Consider the following 22,397-nt stretch of genomic DNA (forward strand, 5'->3'; position numbering starts at 1 on the left):
TTCGATATCTCAGCTCTGGAAGGGGCTAGAGCCTCCATTTTTGCACTCAGGTCTAAGTCTCATGGCCCTCTATCAGAATCCAGAGTTTTGGGAAGATTGGAGAAACTTAATTTTTCGCCCAAAAAAAAAAACGTAAGGGGTACCACTGTCGTTTTTTTTTTTTGGGCTGAATTTTTGAGTTTCGATATCTCAGCTCTGGAAGGGGCTAGAGCCTCCATTTTTGCACTCAGGTCTAAGTCTCATGGCCCTCTATCAGAATCCAGAGTTTTGGGAAGATTGAAGAAACTTAATTTTTCGCCCAAAAAAAAAAACGTAAGGGGTACCACTGTCGTTTTTTTTTTCGGGCCGAATTTTTGAGTTTCGATATCTCAGCTCTGGAAGGGGCTAGAGCCTCCATTTTTGCACTCAGGTCTAAGTCTCATGGCCCTCTATCAGAATCCAGAGTTTTGGGAAGATTGGAGAAACTTAATTTTTCGCCCAAAAAAAAAAAACGTAAGGGGTACTGTCGTTTTTTTTTTTCGGGCCGAATTTTTGAGTTTCGATATCTCAGCTCTGGAAGGGGCTAGAGCCTCCATTTTTGCACTCAGGTATAAGTCTCATGGCCCTCTATCAGAATCCAGAGTTTTGGGAAGATTGGAGAAACTTAATTTTTCGCCCAAAAAAAAAAAACATAAGGGGTACCATGTCGTTTTTTTTTCGGGTCGAATTTTTGAGCCTCCATTTTTGCACTCAGGTCTAAGTCTCATGGCCCTCTATCAGAATCCAGAGTTTTGGGAAGATTGGAGAAACTTAATTTTTCGCCCAAAAAAAAAAAACGTAAGGGGTACCACTGTCGTTTTTTTTTCGGGCCGAATTTTTGAGTTTCGATATCTCAGCTCTGGAAGGGGCTAGAGCCTCCATTTTTGCACTCAGGTCTAAGTCTCATGGCCCTCTATCAGAATCCAGAGTTTTGGGAAGATTGGAGAAACTTAATTTTTCACCCAAAAAAAAAAAACGTAAGGGGTACCACTGTCCTTTTTTTTTCGGGCCGAATTTTTGAGTTTCGATATCTCAGCTCTGGAAGGGGCTAGAGCCTCCATTTTTGCACTCATGTCTAAGTCTCATGGCCCTCTATCAGAATCCAGAGTTTTGGGAAGATTTGAGAAACTTAATTTTTGGCCAAAAAAAAACAACGTAAGAAACTGTTGGGTTTTTTTTCGGGCCGAATTTTTGAGTTTCGATATCTCAGCTCTGGAAGGGGCTAGAACCTCCATTTTTGCACTCAGGTCTAAGTCTCATGGCCCTCTATCAGAATCCAGAGTTTTGGGAAGATTGGAGAAACTTAATTTTTCGCCCAAAAAAAAAAACGTAAGGGGTACCACTGTCGTTTTTTTTTTTTTGGGCTGAATTTTTGAGTTTCGATATCTCAGCTCTGGAAGGGGCTAGAGCCTCCATTTTTGCACTCAGGTCTAAGTCTCATGGCCCTCTATCAGAATCCAGAGTTTTGGGAAGATTGGAGAAACTTAATTTTTCACCCAAAAAAAAAAAACGTAAGGGGTACCACTGTCCTTTTTTTTTCGGGCCGAATTTTTGAGTTTCGATATCTCAGCTCTGGAAGGGGCTAGAGCCTCCATTTTTGCACTCATGTCTAAGTCTCATGGCCCTCTATCAGAATCCAGAGTTTTGGGAAGATTGGAGAAACTTAATTTTTGGCCAAAAAAAAACAACGTAAGAAACTGTTGGTTTTTTTTTCGGGCCGAATTTTTGAGTTTCGATATCTCAGCTCTGGAAGGGGCTAGAGCCTCCATTTTTGCACTCAGGTCTAAGTCTCATGGCCCTCTATCAGAATCCAGAGTTTTGGGAAGATTGGAGAAACTTAATTTTTCGCCCAAAAAAAAAAACGTAAGGGGTACCACTGTCGTTTTTTTTTTTTTGGGCTGAATTTTTGAGTTTCGATATCTCAGCTCTGGAAGGGGCTAGAGCCTCAATTTTTGGACTCAGGTCTAAGTCTCATGGCCCTCTATCAGAATCTAGAGTTTTGGGAAGATTGAAGAAACTTAATTTTTCGCCCAAAAAAAAAAAACGTAAGGGGTACCACTGTCGTTTTTTTTTCGGGCCGAATTTTTGAGTTTCGATATCTCAGCTCTGGAAGGGGCTAGAGCCTCCATTTTTGCACTCAGGTCTAAGTCTCATGGCCCTCTATCAGAATCCAGAGTTTTGGGAAGATTGGAGAAACTTAATTTTTCGCCCAAAAAAAAAAAAACGTAAGGGGTACCACTGTCGTTTTTTTTTTTCGGGCCGAATTTTTGAGTTTCGATATCTCAGCTCTGGAAGGGGCTAGAGCCTCCATTTTTGCACTCAGGTCTAAGTCTCATGGCCCTCTATCAGAATCCAGAGTTTTGGGAAGATTGGAGAAACTTAATTTTTCACCCAAAAAAAAAAACGTAAGGGGTACCACTGTCGTTTTTTTTTCGGGCCGAATTTTTGAGTTTCGATATCTCAGCTCTGGAAGGGGCTAGAGCCTCCATTTTTGCACTCAGGTCTAAGTCTCATGGCCCTCTATCAGAATCCAGAGTTTTGGGAAGATTGGAGAAACTTAATTTTTCGCCCCAAAAAAAAAACGTAAGGGGTACCACTGTCGTTTTTTTTTCGGGCCGAATTTTTGAGTTTCGATATCTCAGCTCTGGAAGGGGCTAGAGCCCCCATTTTTGCACTCAGGTCTAAGTCTCATGGCCCTCTATCAGAATCCAGAGTTTTGGGAAGATTGGAGAAACTTAATTTTTCGCCCAAAAAAAACAAAACGTAAGGGGTACCACTGTCGTTTTTTTTTCGGGCCGAATTTTTGAGTTTCGATATCTCAGCTCTGGAAGGGGCTAGAGCCTCCATTTTTGCACTCAGGTCTAAGTCTTATGGCCCTCTATCAGAATCCAGAGTTTTGGGAAGATTGGAGAAACTTAATTTTTCGCCCAAAAAAAAAAACGTAAGGGGTACCACTGTCGTTTTTTTTTCGGGCCGAATTTTTGAGTTTCGATATCTCAGCTCTGGAAGGGGCTAGAGCCTCCATTTTTGCACTCAGGTCTAAGTCTCATGGCCCTCTATCAGAATCCAGAGTTTTGGGAAGATTGGAGAAACTTAATTTTTCGCTAGGGATGGGTACCGAAACCCGGTATTAAACGGGCCCCGGTACTGAATTTTGAAAGACCGCTGTATCGATAAGCTCGGACGTTATCGGTTCTGCTGTCGGTACTGGAGAAATTAAGTAAATACACATAAGTTGGGCTACTATTTATTATTCCTATAAAGAAGTTATCTTGAACATGTTTCGCCAGCCATTTCTATATATAAGCTATATTTTAATTAAACCATAGTCTGTGATGCAAATTTGAAATTCGCAGTTCAGAAGAGAGAGAAGAGAGAGAGCGATCTCTCACGCAAAGCCACAGCACGCGCAACACGACAGCCCTGCTTAATGAGTGACAATGAGGACAGAACTAACATTCAACGTGGTTACACTTTAGATCTGGGATATTATTCTAATATATTTTGTATTTTGGCTTCCAAAGATTATAAAAAGAAGATATTTGAGATAAAACCGTTAAAAAAACGAGACGATCTGTCCAGCTTAACTTCCTTTACTTCACGGCACTGCGGAGCGCTGTCAGTTCTTCTTCTTCCTAAAACCCAAACGTAACCGTCAGAATCAGCACGATCAGCGATTGTTGCAAAATGCTGTCTTCTACTGTTGCAAGATAAAAAAAATGGCTATTAAAAACACAAAAACCTGCGCAAGAGACGCTGTTCACAAGGCGGTGCGCGCTCCGAAAGGGACTGCCTGTACTTGGGCTCGTGCGTCCTTAACTATCAAATATACATAAAAATGTCAAAATGACCAGCTCTGAGATTCACTTAAACACAATTATGTCTTAAATGGACGTAAATAATAGGGAGAAAATGATGGTGCATCAGTCCCCATTAGATCTGCAATCGGTCTTAAAGGGGCAGCAGTGTAATAGCCTAAACCTGCTGACGATTCAGCCATTAATGTAAATCAAACAACCAAAGCCAGAGAAAATCCCTCACAGCTTTTGAATGAGTAACTTTAGATTTAATAAGCATTATTCTATCTATGATAAACTATACAGTGCTATTTTATATTTGATTAGGTTTCTTTTCAGATAGAAACAATTACCTGAAAAGATGTTAGTACACCTTCCTGAAATTAAAGCACTTTGTATATAATTTGTATCTTTGATTAATTGTATTCTTGTGTTTGTACTTGTTTTTTTCTTATGCATCCTTTTTGTATAAACAAAAAAAGCCTGCACACTGCTGCATAACAAAAATATATTTTTCTTCGTTTTGCTTTTTCTATTTTACATTTCAAAATATAAAGTTTAATTATGTTCTTAATTCTTAAAAAAAAAAAAAAAAACACCAAAAAGAACCGATAAGAATACCGTTAAAGTACCGGATCGATAAGCGGTATCGGTAAGAGTAGTAATACCGATAAAACCTTAACGATACCCATCCCTATTTTTCGCCCAAAAAAAAAAAACGTAAGGGGTACCACTGTCGTTTTTTTTCGGGCCGAATTTTTGAGTTTCGATATCTCAGCTCTGGAAGGGGCTAGAGCCTCCATTTTTGCACTCAGGTATAAGTCTCATGGCCCTCTATCAGAATCCAGAGTTTTGGGAAGATTGGAGAAACTTAATTTTTCGCCCAAAAAAAAAAAACATAAGGGGTACCACTGTCGTTTTTTTTTCGGGCCGAATTTTTGAGTTTCGATATCTCAGCTCTGGAAGGGGCTAGAGCCTCCATTTTTGCACTCAGGTCTAAGTCTCATGGCCCTCTATCAGAATCCAGAGTTTTGAGAAGATTGGAGAACCTTAATTTTTTGCCCCAAAAAAAAAAAAAAAAAACGTAAGGGGTACCACTGTCGTTTTTTTTTCGGGAAGAATTTTTGAGTTTCGATATCTCAGCTCTGGAAGGGTCTAGAGCCTCCATTTTTGCACTCAGGTTTAAGTCTCATTGCCCTCTATCAGAATCCAGAGTTTTGAGAAGATTGGAGAACCTTAATTTTTCGCACGAAAAAAAAAACGTAAGGGGTACCACTGTCGTTTTTTTTTTCGGGTCGAATTTTTGAGTTTCGATATCTCAGCTCTGGAAGGGATTAGAGCCTCCATTTTTGCACTCAGGTTTAAGTCTCATGGCCCTCTATCAGAATCCAGAGTTTTGAGAAGATTGGAGAACCTTAATTTTTCACCCGAAAAAAAAAACATAAGGGGTACCACTGTCGTTTTTTTTTTCGGGTCGAATTTTTGAGTTTCGATATCTCAGCTCTGGAAGGGTCTAGAGCCTCCATTTTTGCACTCAGGTTTAAGTCTCATGGCCCTCTATCAGAATCCAGAGTTTTGAGAAGATTGGAGAACCTTAATTTATCGCCCAAAAAAAAAACCGTAAGGGGTACCACTGTCGTTTTTTTTTTCGGGTCGAATTTTTGAGTTTCGATATCTCAGCTCTGGAAGGGATTAGAGCCTCCATTTTTGCACTCAGGTTTAAGTCTCATGGCCCTCTATCAGAATCCAGAGTTTTGAGAAGATTGGAGAACCTTAATTTTTCGCACGAAAAAAAAAAAGTAAGGGGTACCACTGTCGTTTTTTTTTTTCGGGTCGAATTTTTGAGTTTCGATATCTCAGCTCTGGAAGGGATTAGAGCCTCCATTTTTGCACTCAGGTTTAAGTCTCATGGCCCTCTATCAGAATCCAGAGTTTTGAGAAGATTGGAGAACCTTAATTTTTCGCCCCAAAAAAAAACCGTAAGGGGTACCACTGTCGTTTTTTTTTTTCGGGTCGAATTTTTGAGCTTCGATATCTCAGCTCTGGAAGGGTCTAGAGCCTCCATTTTTGCACTCAGGTTTAAGTGTCATGGCCCTCTATCAGAATCCAGAGTTTTGATAAGATTGGAGAACCTTAATTTTTCGCCCGAAAAAAAAAAACGTAAGGGGTACCACTGTCGTTTTTTTTTTCGGGTCGAATTTTTCAGTTTCGATATCTCAGCTCTGGAAGGGGCTAGAGCCTCCATTTTTGGACTCAGGTCAAACTCTCATGGCCCTCTATCAGAATCCAGAGTTTTGGGAAGATTGGAGAAACTTAATTTTTCGCCTGAAAAAAAAAAACGAAAGAGGTACCACTGTCGTTTTTTTTTTGGGTCGAATTTTTCAGTTTCGATATCTCAGCTCTGGAAGGGTCTAGAGTCTCCATTTTTGCACTCAGGTCTAAGTCTCATGGCCCTCTATGAGAATCCAGAGTTTTGAGAAGATTGGAGAAACTTAATTTTTCGCCAGAAAAAAAACACGAAAGGGGTACCACTGTCGTTTTTTTTCGGGTCGAATTTTTCAGTTTCGATATCTCAGCTCTGGAAGGGTCTAGAGCCTCCATTTTTGGACTCAGGTCAAACTCTCATGGCCCTCTATCAGAATCCAGAGTTTTGAGAAGATTGGAGAAACTTAATTTTTCCCCCGAAAAAAAACACGAAAGGGGTACCACTGTCGTTTTTTTTTTTGGGTCGAATTTTTGAGTTTCGATATCTCAGCTCTGGAAGGGCCTAGAGTCTCCATTTTTGCACTCAGGTCTAAGTCTCATGGCCCTCTATGAGAATCCAGAGTTTTGAGAAGATCGGAGAAACTTAATTTTTCGCCCGAAAAAAAAAAACGAAAGGGGTACCACTGTCGTTTTTTTTTCGGCTCGAATTTTTCAGTTTCGATATCTCAGCTCTGGAAGGGTCTAGAGCCTCCATTTTTTGACTCAGGTCAAACTCTCATGGCCCTCTATCAGAATCCAGAGTTTTGGGAAGATTGGAGAAACTTAATTTTTCGCCCGAAAAAAAAAAACGAAAGGGGTACCACTGTCGTTTTTTTTTTCGGCTCGAATTTTTAAGTTTCGATATCTCAGCTCTGGAAGGGTCTAGAGCCTCCATTTTTGGACTCGGGTCAAACTCTCATGGCCCTCTATCAGAATCCAGAGTTTTGGGAAGATTGGAGAAACTTAATTTTTCGCCCGAAAAAAAAAAACGAAAGGGGTACCACTGTCGTTTTTTTTTTTTGGGTCGAATTTTTGAGTTTCGATATCTCAGCTCTGGAAGGGTCTAGACAGGTATCTGATGCAGATGTACAGTTAGGACAGGTATCTCATGAAACCCCTGTATCTGATGCACAGTTAGGACAGGTATCGCATGAAGCCCCTGTAAACACACACACAGGTATCTGATGCACATGTACAGTTAGGACAAGTATCGCATGAAACCCCTGTAAACACACACACAGGTATCTGATGCACATGTACAGTTAGGACAGGTATCGCATGAAACCCCTGTAAACACACACACAGGTATCTGATGCACATGTACAGTTAGGACAGGTATCTGACGTGAAACCCCTGTAAACACACACACACACACACAGGTATCTGATGCACATGTACAGTTAGGACAGGTATTTCATGAAACCCCTGTAAACACACACACACAGGTATCTGATGCACATACAGTTAGGACAAGTAACGTCTCACGTGAAACCACTCCTTACATTAGAATCCTTCCTTCCGCATCTTTTACAAAAACTTTTTACAAAAACAAAATCTTTTACAAAACCTTCACAAAACGTTTGTCTCTTGATCATAATAAACCCTCAAAAAATTACCGAATCCGTTGTTTTGTCCTTGATTGTCCATGGCTGTTTAACCAGTCTGCTTTCCATCATCAACAATCAGTTCAGTAATTTGAAAAGCGCGCGGGAAGAAGGCACTATACTCTGCATATTTGCGGTGACCTGCAAATTATTATTTTATTTTTGGGGGGAAAAGGGTGTGATGGCCACACCCTCGGAAAAGCCCCGTGTGCGTCTCGGGACTGAAACCCCTGTACTTTAGTGAAATGTTAGGCTTGTTTGAGATGAGCAAATTCTGCGCAGAATCGATCACCGGTGATCAGCGCGAGATGCATGCCGGTTAGAAATGTGTCCGAGAACGGTCCGCCTGGCTCTGATGTCATGCCGACGTATGTCAAAAAACTCTCGCGAGCGCAAGGCGGAAGGGTCGGATTCTGCAGTCGCGCGCAGTTGCTCTCCACCGACTGCGCTGATCAAAAGCATGATGGGAAACGACTTACTGACGACACAGCTTAATGCTCATTGGTTTAAACAACAGTGATGAAGGTAAATTCCATATTCATTAAGCTAAATTCTCCAAATCAAGGCCATATTTTATTTATTTATTTATTTTCAAATTGAAACTGATATATATTGTGGATCTCTTAAACGGGTTAAAAATAAGAATGCTATAGTCAGTAACTCAAATAGGCCTATACTAGGCCTACTCTAAAATGTTCAAGTGAAAAATAGCTCTCATTTTATAGATGATGAAGTTTGTAAGTCTGTCTATTTAAGCTAAGCTTATTTTGATTTATTTATTTATTTTATTATTAATTTTATTCTGATGTTTATTTATTTGTCACTGTATAATAGGCCTATTTGTTTCACGAATTGTGGTGCTTGTAGGTAGGCTATGTTTGTAACTTGCATTCTAATAAAAAAGTAAAATAAATAAAAATAAAAGAACAACAGATGAATTGTTCTCTTTTAAAATGTTTGATTTTAAAACTGATATCATGTTTTATGTGTATAGGCTACATATGGGTGAATAAACTCTCTGACAGTGCCATATGGGTTATATTTCATTTTTGTTAAAACAATAGGCTATATAAAAACACATCTGTATTAAAGAAAAAAAAGATTGATAAACACATATTTGGAATGTAATTAAATAACAAGTACTTTGGGTGTCTTGTTCATTATATTTATTTTTATATAAAAGCAATAGAACTTAAATCACATCCAGTTTTATTAGCAACACGTGCACGAGCGTGAATCCCGTTAATCCCGCGATATCCGCCTTTGATCTCACAGGTGTCTGATTCACTGGGAGAACCGAGATCTGTCCGGCTTTATTGCGCTTTTTTCACTCCTCCCCTCACTGCAGCAGCCTACTCTCGACTACATTGCAGGCGAGGCGAGGCGCATCTCAAACAAGCCTGTTGTGTTGTGAGTTCGTATACGTCATTTTCCTGCGCCACACAGGTCGGCGCTCACTACTCATGTTTATTGGAACGAGTCGCACTAGCGATCAACATGGCTTTAAGCAAAACATACGGACAGAAACCTATTAAATTCCAACTGGAAGAGGATGGGGAGTTTTACATGATTGGATCAGAGGTTTGTAATTACTTTAACAAGGATTTATGTTTTTGAACCGTATATTATTATTCATTGTGATAAAAATACGTCAGCTAGCTAGCTAGCTAGCTAAGATTTATTGTTGTTCGTGATAAGATCAACTGCAGATTTTCAGCAGATAACTGCTGAAATTATTGACGATTCCTTGAATTGAATCGGTCACAGACATTTTACACATCAAGTACTGATGTACTATTTGCGGTGTAGTTGCATTATACACTACTGGATTAACAGAGATAAATATTACAGTCACTGACAGAACAGGTAATGGGTATTTATTTAGTCAATCCTAAATAATGTTCCGTTATGTGTCTATTTAGGTTGGAAATTACCTGCGTATGTTCAGAGGGTCTTTATATAAGCGCTACCCATCACTCTCAAGAAGACTTGCGTCGGTAGAGGAGAGAAAGAAGATAGTAGCATCATCTCACGGTAAGTGTTGAATTCACTGTGAACATTAATAAGAGATCTGAGGACTGGGGGTTAAAAGTAAGCAGGAAATGGCACTTTCTATCTTAAAGTATAAGCAATGTTTTGTGTTAGATCACGGTTACACCACTTTAGCCACCAGTGTGACGCTGCTGAGGGCCTCAGAAGTAGAAGAGATATTTGATGGACATGATGAGAAATACAAGGCCGTGTCAATCAGCACTGAACCTCCAGCCTATCTCAGGTAAAGTATTTGTCATCTTATGAAATGTACTCACACTTTCTTCAAATTCAAACATGCCAATTTCAGAAGTTTCTTCTTCATAAGTAAAATTACAAAAAGGTGTAATTAATTAATCATTTAAGGTATAATTCACCCATACATAAATTAAAATGTTGTCATCAATTCCTCACTCTTGTGTGGTTCTGAATCCAAACCCATAAGAAGTTTGTATTGCTTTAAAACAAAAATGAAATCTGAGCAATTGAAACTATAAATTCACCCAAAACTCAGATGGTTCAAAATTTTCTTAAAGAGATCGACTTGGATTGAACCACTCAATTCAATGTATAATATATTTTAGTAGAATGTGCATTTTAAATTATTTTTAAACATTGTTAATCAGAAAACATATTAATGGTGATTCCTTGAATTGAATCGGTCAGAAATAACCGATAACCGACACAAATAACCGAATTGAATCGGTTTTTTTTTATAGATAGATTTTCTATCATATATTAAATTAAAAGAGATAATGTGTATTATTACTATTGTTTTTCTTGTTATACATGTATGTTTTTGAATATTGCTTGTTTTGTGAAGACAATTGCTAAATTATTGTAAACAATGTATTGAAAAATCTTTTTTTTTTATAATAATGTGGATTTTGCCATGAATATAGCTATTGCTGCTGATATGGCATTACAGAGATCTTGACTGTTTTTCTGTGGTGATGAAATTAGTCTTACAAGGCACTCTTTTTTTATTTGGTGACCTAGTAGTAGTACTAAATAGTGTATTAAAACATTGTGGTAATTTTGTCGCCCACAAATAAAAAACGTTTTTGTCCAGCCCTAGCTGTTGTATAACAGCACATCTGCTTTTTTAACCTATGGTTTTTCTTCACAGGGAGCAGAAAGCCAAGCGAAACAGCCAGTGGGTTCCCACTCTTCCCAATAGTTCCCATCACTTAGATGCTGTGCCTTGCTCCACCACAATTAACCGCAACCGAATGGGCCGTGACAAAAAGAGGACCTTCCCCCTCTGGTGAGACCTTTTTTTTGTTAGTTATTTATTTTATTTTTTTATAAGTATTTCGATCTCACATGGAGCTGTGCAACACAGTTCATTAAGTGACACAAATTGTGCATGAATAAATTGTTTATAATAAATATTGCAATATTCCATTAAAATAAAAAAAGGAATTGTTCAAGTTTGAAAATTGAATTAAACCAATACAACAGAATCCAGAAAATGATTTAAATGGTAAGCAGAATTTGGGGAATATAAAACAGAATCTGAAAAAAAATATAAACAGATTTCATAAAATCTGCATACTCATTTATATAATTTCACTGGTTTCGTTTTCTTACTGTGTTTGTCTTCTGGATATGTGCTGTTACAGCTTTGATGATCATGACCCTGCTGTCATCCATGAGAATGCCACCCAGCCTGAGATCCTGGTGCCCATCCGACTAGACATGGAGATCGACGGGCAGAAGCTGCGTGATGCTTTCACATGGAACATGAATGGTAGACTGTCCCTTACACAATTTCTGAGTAGCATTTATTCAATTAAATTATTATATATTCTTTTCATGCTTTACACAACATCCTGAACTCTCTTCCCCCCCCCCCCCCCCCGACACAATAGAAAAGCTAATGACTCCAGAGATGTTTGCTGAAATCCTTTGCGATGATCTGGACCTGAGCCCACTGACCTTTGTTCCAGCTATTGCCTCGGCCATCAGACAGCAGATAGAGTCCTACCCCACAGACAGCATACTGGATGAGCAGATGGACCAGAGAGTCATCATCAAGGTACACACGTCATTCTGTCAAGTCCCCTTGCTTTCTGTAATTTAATCTTTTAATATCAGATCTCATTAAGTATTATTATTAATCGATTGCATAAAAATAGATTATGTGGTTGGTTATTGATTGCGGTTATTATCTCTGTAGTTAAACATTCATGTTGGGAACATATCTCTGGTGGACCAGTTTGAATGGGACATGTCTGAGAAGGAGAACTCTCCGGAGAAGTTTGCTCTGAAGCTGTGCTCTGAGTTGGGCCTGGGCGGAGAGTTTGTCACCACCATCGCGTACAGCATACGTGGACAGCTCAGCTGGCATCAGAGGACCTACGCTTTTAGGTTCAGACTTGCACACAAATCCACTTCATCACAGTCCTGGCTGAGCATGAATCCTTTTAAAACTTTTTCACTGCATAAGATAAAATGTGGTAAAAAGTGAAGTGTTGATGTTTGGAGGCGTTTAAATAGCACCCTATCACAAACATCCCCATATTGTTACAGAGAATTTTATTTTAGTTTGACTGTTTAAAATGCTGCTCCATTTATATGATAAAGAGCACAGGAGAGTGTTCAGAATTGGTTTATGTGAACTTTTTCCCAAGTTGGAAAGCTCATCAGACTGTGTCTAATATCCTTTATTACAAAACTCAATAAAAGGGTCATGTTTTTTTATCCTTTAGCCCAGTTTTTGAACCTACATACCGCTCAAAAGTTTGGAAACATTAAGGTTTCTTTTAAAATGTTTTTAAAGAATTCTCTTAATCTCACCAAGGCTACATTTATTTGATCAAAAACACAGCAAAAACAGTAATAGTGTGAAATATTATTACAATTTAAAATAACTGTTTTCTATTTTAATGTATTTAAAAGGTCATTTATTCCTGTGATGGCAAAGCTGGATTTTTAGCAGCCATTACTTCAGTCTTAAGTCACATGATCCTCCAGAAATCATTCAAGATCACTTCTTATCATTGTTGAAAACAGTTTTAGCTACTGAATTTTATATATATATATATATATATATATATATATATATATATTAGGGCTGTCAAACGATTAATCACAATTAATCGCATTCAAAATAAAAGTTTGTGTTTACATACTATATGTGGGGGCACTGTGTATAGTTATTTTGTATATATATAAATACACACACATGCATGTATGTTTAAGAAAAAAATATTATTTATATATAAAATATTTATATATAATATAAATTATATATAAATCTATATACATGAAAATATTTCTTAAATATATACAAGCATGTGTATTTATATATATATATATATATATATAAAATAATTATACACAGTGCCCCCACATATATAATGTAAACAAACACTTTTATTTTGGATGTAATCAATCACTATTAATCATTCGATGGCATACATACTGTCCTGGTCAGAATTATTTGCACCCTTGGTAAATATGATCAAAGATGGCTGTAAAAAATAAATCTGAATTGTTAAAGGGTTAGTTAACTCAAAATTGAAAATACATTTTTCATCATTAATGACTCACCCTCATGTCGTCCCAAGCCTGACCTCCCAAGACCTCCGTTCATCTACGGAACACAGTTTAAGATATTTTAGATTTAGTCTGAGAGTTTTCTGTCCCTCCATTGAAAATGTATGTACATTTAGAAAATATCTGATGACTTTAACACATTCAGTTGACTATAAGTAACGTTGCACCCACATCTAGAGTTAGTAGAGTATTAGTAGACTGGTAGGGTTAGAGGGATTGAATAAGTTGACATGAAGTTACTTATAGTCAGTAGATTGTTTGTTTGAGGAGTATTACAATAAAGAGTTGGCAGGTATTAAGCAGACAGTCTACTAATACTCTAGAGTTAGTTGACATGTAGTTGCAGAGTTACTTATAGTCAACAGGATGTTCAAAGGGACCATCAAAATAAAGTGTTACCTGACTCAAAGAACAAGTTGTCTCCGAACTTTGGATTTGATTTGCTGTTTTTTCTCTTTTTCTAGCGAGAACCCTCTCCCCACAGTGGAGATTGCCATCCGAAACACAGGTGATGCTGACCAGTGGTGTCCACTGCTGGAGACGCTGACAGATGCCGAGATGGAGAAGAAGATCAGGGACCAGGACAGAAACACAAGGTAAGAGAATGAACTGCCTTACTTAAGATAACGTTCTGCAGAGGCAAGCCATATATCAATGACAACCTATTATCGCTCTAAGACCAATAACAAATTGCAGTGCAGTTTCAACATAGAAAGAAGAATAATGTACTTTGAATTTGGAGATTTGAGAGGTGATTGTGACCATTCCAGTACTCATATCAAACTTTTTCCTGTGTATTTCAGGCGGATGAGACGACTTGCAAACACAGCCCCAGCATGGTGAAGATGTCAGCCCTCTTCCACAACTATGTAAATCTGAAGAGGAAATACAATAGAGCTACAACCCAGCATTACAATAAAAACAGAGACATTCCATTGGCCAGTCCCTCCTGATCAGAATAACTTAATGTAAAGCAACATCTCCTTCAGTCTGGCCTAGTCAAGGCCTGTGTCGTGACTTTCCCCCGTACCCAATATCTCTCTGATCAGAGACAGTTCTAAATGTTAAAAGTATTTTATGGTATCTTTATTTGTCTTGTTTTGTGTATAGATGCCATTTTGTAAACAATGTGCTTTTAAATAAAATTATTGAGAAAAACTCGTTTGAAATGCTTTGTTCCAAAAAGCTTGCAATTAACGTGTAGATTCTTGCTCAAGGGTGAAATTAAACTAGAAAACTAGTCACTCAAGTGCTAAGGATATAAAAATAATGTGAGACATTTTTTTAAGCAGAAGAAGCCAACAATCAGATGGCAAATATGAAAACTTTATTCATGAGCCTTTAGAAAACAAGCGTGTTTGCATTTATATTTAAATAAAAGTCTTCTCGCACATATATCCATGGTTTTTAAGCGTTTTTTTTTTTTTTTTTGTGGAGTACAAACTGAAATTGTCTGGAAAAGTTTCACCACACCAAGCCTTTTTGTATGTTGCAATGGTGCTGCGCTAACAAAGACCAAAGGCTTGAAAATGCATAGTCTGCAGTTCAATTTAGCATTTCAGATAGTCGGCACATTTGTGAATGCATCCACCTCCATCGCCGCTGACTGTTGTGGGGGAAAGAGATATGCCACAGTATTGTATCCAAGAAAATACCCTCTTGTGACGTCCACACTCCCTCTAAAATGATGGATTATAGTTCGGGAGATTGAATGGTTTCTCTTTAAACTCCAATGCTGCCAGTCACCACTACTTTGTAATATCCATTAAACAGAAGTTGACGAGAATACGGCAATTGTTTCAAACCATGTGGTGTGAAGTAAAACAGAAAGGCATTGTTCTTCCAGAACAAAATAACAAAGGAAAACCTGTTTTGTGATGTGCATGGCACTGAACGCAAAATTTGGATCCATTTTTTTTGTACACAAAGGCACTACGATGACCATAATGTCCGTCTTTCCTGGATCCACAGTGTACCGTATGCTAAAGCATTGTCCCTTCAATGAGTCTTCGAAATGTTCTGACTTACAGAACTTGACATGCAGGCGTAAACTTCCCAAACTAAAACAAGCAGGACTTAAAAAGCATGACAACCTTTATTGCTGTCTTAGTGGTCTTGAATCGTTCAGTTTTCTTGTCATTGTGGATCCTCATTTTGATCTTGGCCAGTCTCTTCTACACCTTGTCCATTCCAGGAGATCCCATCCTGATCTTCTGGAAGGGGGGCGTAACTCGGATCTTCTTGAGGTGCGTCAAACAAAAATCGACTGCAAAACATGACTGAATAGTTCTGATTTTGTTTGTTTCTTTCCTAAAGCCAAACAAATGATTAAAGTAATACACTTCATAGTAAGTTATAGTCATACTCACAAAATTCCAGGAGTGGCAAGAAGCTTTCTGCCTCCTGGCTGGTTAGGAAATACATCCTCCAGGAAGTAGTAGATGTGTCCTACACCAATGCCTACACAAATACACACACACACACTAAAGTTTACTATACAAAGTTTGAGACCAGTCAGATTTATTTCATATTTAAGTTAATACTTGTATTCAGCATATATACTTTAAATTTAATTCAAATAAAATGCTGTTTATTTGAACTTTCTATTCATCAAAGAATCCTGACAAATATATCATGCTTTTCAAAAAAAAAAAGGAAGCAGCACAACTGTTTTCAACATTGATAATAATAAGAAATGTTTCTTGAGCACCAAATTAGCATATTAGAATGATTTCTGAAGGATCATGTGACACTAAACTTTTGAACAGCAGAGTATACAATATACAGTGTAAACATTAACAACTTCTGAAATGTATATACACTTCAACTTCAGCTAGTATTTCAAGTGAACTTTGTTCATGCAAAATCGCAGCACAAAAAGTCATCATGAGTATTTCAGGAATAAAGTTAACATACCCAAAAGATCAATGACAATGGAGTTGCCCAATAACAATGAGAATCCCATGAGCACCCAGGGAAGGAATGGGGCCTGGAAGTTGAGAAGGCCAAAGAAGTTCATGCGGATGTAAGGGTTCCTTCTACTCCAGACATAAACCAGCATGATTGTGAAAGCCTGTCCTAAAAAGAACAGGTTGGCAAACAGACCAAAGATCTATAGATACAGATGTTAAAGAAATTAGAAGAATGGAAGACTAAACTTCATTCAATACTACAAATGACTAACCAGAAAAGATTAAATGTAAAAAAAAACCTTTATATTGACATGTCTTCAACCTGTGGAAGTCTATTCTCTCCAAACAAGAAAATAATTGGTCATATTTATGACATAAGTCACAATCATGAGATAAAAAGTTTAAATTCTGAGATAAAAAGACAATTTTGAAACTGAAACTGAGTGATTCATCTACTTATGTTTCACAGAGGAAAGAAATACACATCAGTTCTAATGTTTGGGGTGGGTTAGATTACTTTTCTTTTTTAAAGAAATTAGTACTTTTATTCAGGAAGGACACCTTACATTCAAAGTAAATACAATTATAACATAAGGTTTCGATTTCAAATAAATATGTTCTTTTTCAACTTTCTTTTCATCAAAGAATCCTGGAATAAAAAAAATGTAGCACGGTTTCCACCAAAAATTAGTGTCACAAAAACCTCTTTCAAAAACTTTTTTTTTTTTTAAATCTCACCAACCCCAAACTTTTGAATGGCAGTGTACTACATATACGTTTCAATTTATTTAACCAACATTATGCATGTTTTGGTGAAGAGATGCATGCTTGACTGTTCTTCATGTGATGAAATTTGAAGGATACGGTCATAAGAACACCACCGAACAGAAACATGTAGACAAAGTCTGCCGTTCGCCCACGGAAGGAGCCTTCCTCCAGCATTCGGCAGTACCGATATCTGCTTAGTCAAGGATAAAAACACAGATGACCTACAGCTGCACTGGAGCCAAACGGCTGTTATGCAAAGCAAACACACTGTGAAACTCTGAATGCGTGTTTGTGTGCACTTCCTGAACATTTCACAGACAACCAACAGAAATATTCATATTGATCAAAGAGGATACAGAAAAATCATGTTGAACAAGAAACTGAATCCAAGAGGTCCAAAAAATAAGAAGTTTGTGATCAGTCGCCATACCTACATAAAGCAAGAAACATGAATATCAAAACAACATACTGATGTTAAAGTTGTCATGGATGCAGCAATGTTTCAATGACATTAAGGAACTAACCTGGTATTTATTTAATATCAGGTCTGGGTTAAAATAGAGCTGAAACGGTGTGATGAACTCTAGTTGCTGTAATACACAAAATAATATCAAGCAAGTGATGATAACCCAACAAACAGAATGTTGGCACATGCGAGCAATGTGCCACCGACGTTGCCACAACGTAAATGTATTTGCTGGCAATAAAGTGGCCATGAAAATGAACCTTTGGGTAGTTGACAGTATGACAAGCAATCCGTTAAAAAAACACACAATACACACATTAATTTCTAAATATGGTAGCCAATATAATATATATATTATATTTTATGACCTCTTTGTTTAGAGGCTATATATACATTTAAGAATTCAAAAAGTGCAGTGAAGTGTAGGGTATTTTTTCCACACGGATGTTGGTTCTTTAAGCATTTACACTGACAATGAATCTTTATGTGGGGAAAATTTTGAAGACATGTTGACTTACTGTCATCATCGGCATGTGATACTATAATTGTTCAGAAATGTAAATACACACGGGTTAGCAATAGGCTACTTACCACAGCTGCAGTTGTCAGGACGCATGCAGTTGTATATGCTCGCGTCACGGTAGGGATCTGCATGTACTCTTGAGTGACGCTGTTTGCCATAATGTTTCTCCGGCGTATCTAACTCTTCCGCACACTTTCACTGTGTATCCGTATAGTCAGCTATATATCAGCTACATATCACATTTCAATACACTAACAAACAATCGATCGCTTAAGTGTGGATAGGCTATGCATCAATAGATACATGTCCGTGTTTAGTGTTAGCGTCAACTAATCTAAATGGTTCCTAATGTTTGTGTTAGGATATGAGGGGCGGAGTGAGACATCCAGGCTTATAAGTCGCTTCAGCACCTCCACGTGTTTTTTTTTTTTTTTTTTTTTTTTTTTTTTAATTTTTTTTTATTTTTTTTATTACAGAACTTATACAAAAATACCAACACAGGGAAGTAAGTCAAGGTGTACAAACAAACAGACAATAGTACCTAACAGAAAATAAGCATCCTGGGTATGCATACATCAAATTATGTAATACATAAAAAAAAAAAGAAAAGCATAATTTTAAGGCCAAGTCATGTCTTTGAATAAATCATCAAAATACATCAAGAATTTTTCACTTTTCTTGTTCTTTATAAGTCTAAGGGACGAAATAAAAGAGTCAAAATCAGCAAGAAAGAGAGGAAAGCTCAAAGGAGATTTAAGCCATTTTTGCTTATGGATGAAGAATTTTGCATACAAGATAAAGAAGTTAACGACATACTCAAGATAAAGCAACTTTGGATTTTCATAATAAAAAATAACCTCTTTGAGAGTGAAGGTGTGGGTCGTATTTGTAGGGCTAAAAACAAAAGAACTTAATTTATTCCAAAATCTATTGGTTACATTACATTCACAAAATAAATGGGCAGTTGTTTCCTCAACAAAACCACAGAAGGAGCAAGTATTATCAATATCAGAATATTTAGCAATAGAAGAGTTAACAGGGTAGATCTTATGAAGGATCTTATAATGAATTTCTTTAACTTTGTTGGACACACAAAATTTACTAGGCAAAAGCCAGGCCTTCTTCCAATTTACGTTTGTTACAAGGGAACCCCAGTAGAATTTACCCCTAGGGGTAATCTTTCTTTTCATTTGAAAAATTTTACGAATATGTCTGTTGTTACATTTTCGATCTAAAAATGCAATACCACCCAAGCGTAAAGACGGATACACAATGTTACCTTTATTGAAGCTAAGGTGATTTTTAACTAATTGGATTAAGCCTGCTGGTATAGCTTTTATCAAGGTATTATATTCCTTTGGTGGAACAGGGAAGTTATGAAGATTCAAAAATTGCTCATAAGATAGAATATTACCAAAATCATCAAAGACTGATAGAATGCAGTTAAAGTTATTATTAAACCATCTATGAAAGAAAAGAGACTTATTTCTAACGGTTATATACATATTGTTCCAAAGGAGAACTTTGTGGGGCGAAAAGCTATGGACAAAACACAATTTCCATGAGAGAAGGCATTGTTGATGAAAGTTAGATAAGGAAATGGGTAACTTACCAGGCAAAAAGTTACACTTTAATAGGAAAGATAGGCCACCAAGTTTGTTAAAGATATTATTAGGAATGAAAAACCATAACGATACTGGGTTCGCAAGGCATCTTTTCAGCCAGTTTACTTTAAAGGTGTTTATAGTATCGGCAAAGTCCAAAAAGTCAAGGCCACCTTCACCTCTGGAATTGGAGAGTACTTCTCTTTTTAATTTGTGAGGTTTATTTTTCCAGATGAAATCCAAAAATATTTTGTTAATTCCTTTTATAGCTTTATCATTGATAAACAAAGAGAGAGCAGGGTACACAAAGCGAGAGAGCCCTTCGACCTTAGATAAAAGAACTCTACCGTATAATGAAAGATCTCTTTGAAGCCAAATGTTAAAAATGTTTTTAGTTTTTATAATTTTATCAGAAAAGTTTAAATGATGTCTAGTAATTGGATTTTTAGTGATATGAATACCTAGATATTTAACACTGTTTTTAACTGGGATACCTTCCAAAGATGACTCATCTATATCATGAATTGAGATAATTTCACATTTCGAAATATTGAGTTTTAGACCAGAGGCAGATGAAAACTGATCTATCATTTCCAAAGCATTAGATAATTGTTTTTTATCCTTCAAGAATAGTGTGGTATCGTCGGCTAGCTGTGCTATTTTAAGCTCCCTATCAAAAATAGATATTCCTAACAGCGTTTCATTTTGGTTAATCCTTAGACAAAGTAATTCTGTGGCCAAAAGAAATAAAAATGGGGAGATAGGACATCCCTGTCTGACTCCACGATGGATGTCAAACCTTTTAGATGTATCAAAGTTAACAATCACTGAACTGTTAATATTTCTATAAAACATGGTTACAATATCAATAAAAGATTTGCCGAATCCAAATAACTCTAAAGTACGGAAAATAAAATTGTGTTCTAAGGAGTCAAACGCTTTGTAAAAATCAAGAAAAAGTATGAGACCGTCTGATTGAATTAGATTAAAATAATCCAACAAATCTAATACTAACCTTATATTATTAGATATGTGACGGCCTTTCATGAATCCCGATTGAGATTCAGAAATAATGTGATCTAGACCAGTTCTTAATCTTTTAGCGTAAACAGAGGCTAATAATTTATAATCTAATGTTAACAAAGTGATAGGCCGCCAATTGTCGATTAATAAAGGGTCCTTGTTTGACTTGGGAATAAGGGATATAACTCCCTGTTTCATAGTGGAGGTCATTTCTCCCCGACTGATGCATTCCTTATACATATGAAATAAAGGGATTTTAATAAACTCCCAAAAGTGGAGATAGAACTCTACTGAGAGCCCGTCAATACCAGGGGATTTGCCTTTTTTCATTGAATGCAGAGCTTGCTCAATTTCATTTATTGACAAATCAGAGTCACAAATTTGACTAAACTCACGATCAATAATTGTAATACAAGGTTTAATTATATCAATAAATTTTTCACAGAGGTCATAGTTAAATTTAGAGGTATAAAGATTGCTATAAAATTTGGTAACAAATTTAGATATTTCTCTGGGGTCATTGGAGGTAACTCCATCAATATTAAGTGCTAAAAGAGCTTTCCTCTGACTGTTTCTTTTTTCTAGGGCAAAAAAATAGCTAGTATTCTTTTCCCCCTCTTCAACCCATTTCGCCCGAGACCTTATATATGCACCTTTAGCCAACTCTAAGTAAGCTCTGTCGAATTCCAGACTTAATTTTTTTATTTCCAGATCCTCTTCTTCTGTAAACTTATCTTTAGCTAGTAACACATTAAGTCTATTAACTAGCTCAGAATCAGATTTATGTTTAATATCTTTAATTTCTTTACTTCTTTTAACTGCAATATATCTAGCTTTGTATTTAAAAAATTCCCAATTTGTTTTATAATCTCTGATTACCCCCGTAAATAGTTCTTTGGTAAGATTGATAATAGAATCATTGAATTTTTTGTCTTTTAACAAGGCATTATTAAGTTTCCAGTAGCCCCTCATTCTTGGGCTATCTTTGATGTCACTTAATTTTATAGCAATTAATTTGTGATCAGATAAGGGGGCAGTGATGTGAGAAGCATCTTTTACATAGTTAAGAATAGAGGATGAAATTAGAAAAAAATCAATCCTAGATCTAAAAGACAAACTTTTATTGGACCAGGTAAAATCTTTGGTAGAAGGATTAAAGAATCGCCATGCATCAGTAAGGGAGAGATCGGAGCACAGAGAAATAATTAGATCATTACTCATCCTGCCATCAAGTCTAGGGGGGTATCTATCCAGGTGATCGTCCATACATTCGTTAAAGTCACCCCCCAAAATAAAATAAGCGTTATTATATTTTTTGTGTAACTTTTTGAGGTTATCCACTAGCTGAGAAAACATTACTCTATTGGATCCATGAGAATTGTATCCATATACACAACAAGCTATAAAGGTGGCATTACCTTGTTTTACTACAACACTAACCCATCTGCCTTCATCCGAACATAAAGTTTCTAATACAGACCCTTTAAACTTATGTAACATAATAGCACTCCCAGCTGAGTGACTGCTGCCATGGCTAAAGAAAATTGAATTTCCCCATTGAGTCCTCCAAAATTTAACATCCGTTTCCTCTGAATGAATTTCTTGAAGAAAAATAATATCAGCTGCACTTTTTTTACAAAACAAAAAAATTGCTTTTCTTTTCAGATTGTCCCGCAAACCTCTGACATTCAAAGATACAATCGACAAGGAGTTAAACGTAAACTCCATAACAGGAACACCCAAACAAAATTAAGAAAAAATAACAGAAAAATGATTTTCCTAGATTTAGCTACCTAAATAAGAAGGGAGAGGTGGATAATAACACATAAAGAACATCGTAGTC

At 36.9% G+C, this 22,397-nt stretch overlaps 2 protein-coding genes and 1 long non-coding RNA gene across 4 annotated transcripts in view; 1 reads left to right on the top strand and 2 right to left on the bottom strand.

Annotated features, from left to right (window-relative positions):
• Window positions 1-7,907, bottom strand: part of LOC148973716 (uncharacterized) — a 99,763-nt gene extending 91,856 nt beyond the window's left edge. Inside the window, exon 1 of the long non-coding RNA XR_016146503.1 lies at window positions 7,676-7,907. This is a non-coding gene — a long non-coding RNA (uncharacterized LOC148973716). The remainder of the gene's footprint in view (window positions 1-7,675) is intronic.
• Window positions 7,908-9,088: 1,181 nt separating this feature from the next.
• On the top strand, window positions 9,089-14,416 carry smarcb1a (SWI/SNF related BAF chromatin remodeling complex subunit B1a). 2 transcript variants are annotated; one of them, XM_039680313.2, is made up of 9 exons: window positions 9,089-9,244; window positions 9,586-9,697; window positions 9,809-9,938; window positions 10,824-10,961; window positions 11,320-11,447; window positions 11,569-11,735; window positions 11,877-12,067; window positions 13,723-13,854; window positions 14,062-14,416. In XM_039680313.2, the coding sequence occupies exons 1-9, from the start codon at window positions 9,161-9,163 to the stop codon at window positions 14,099-14,101; spliced, it is 1,122 nt and encodes a 373-aa protein (XP_039536247.1). In that variant the 5' UTR covers window positions 9,089-9,160; the 3' UTR covers window positions 14,102-14,416. The 2 variants fall into 2 exon arrangements, with proteins under 2 accessions (XP_039536247.1, XP_039536251.1); XM_039680317.2 differs by having other exon boundaries at window positions 9,830-9,938.
• A 661-nt stretch (window positions 14,417-15,077) lies between these two features.
• derl3 (derlin 3) lies at window positions 15,078-18,327 on the bottom strand. The gene is made up of 7 exons (XM_039680327.2): window positions 17,996-18,327; window positions 17,463-17,528; window positions 17,295-17,368; window positions 17,035-17,128; window positions 16,175-16,370; window positions 15,628-15,718; window positions 15,078-15,524 (listed from the first exon to the last, which is right to left on the bottom strand). Exons 1-7 carry the CDS (start codon window positions 18,083-18,085, stop codon window positions 15,395-15,397), a joined length of 741 nt encoding a protein of 246 aa, XP_039536261.1. The 5' UTR covers window positions 18,086-18,327; the 3' UTR covers window positions 15,078-15,394.
• Between the last annotated feature and the right edge of the window lie 4,070 nt (window positions 18,328-22,397).

This window comes from Pimephales promelas, chromosome 14 (genome assembly GCF_988280905.1).
Source record: "Pimephales promelas chromosome 14, fPimPro1.hap1.1, whole genome shotgun sequence".
NCBI classification, from domain to species: Eukaryota; Metazoa; Chordata; class Actinopteri; order Cypriniformes; family Leuciscidae; genus Pimephales; species Pimephales promelas.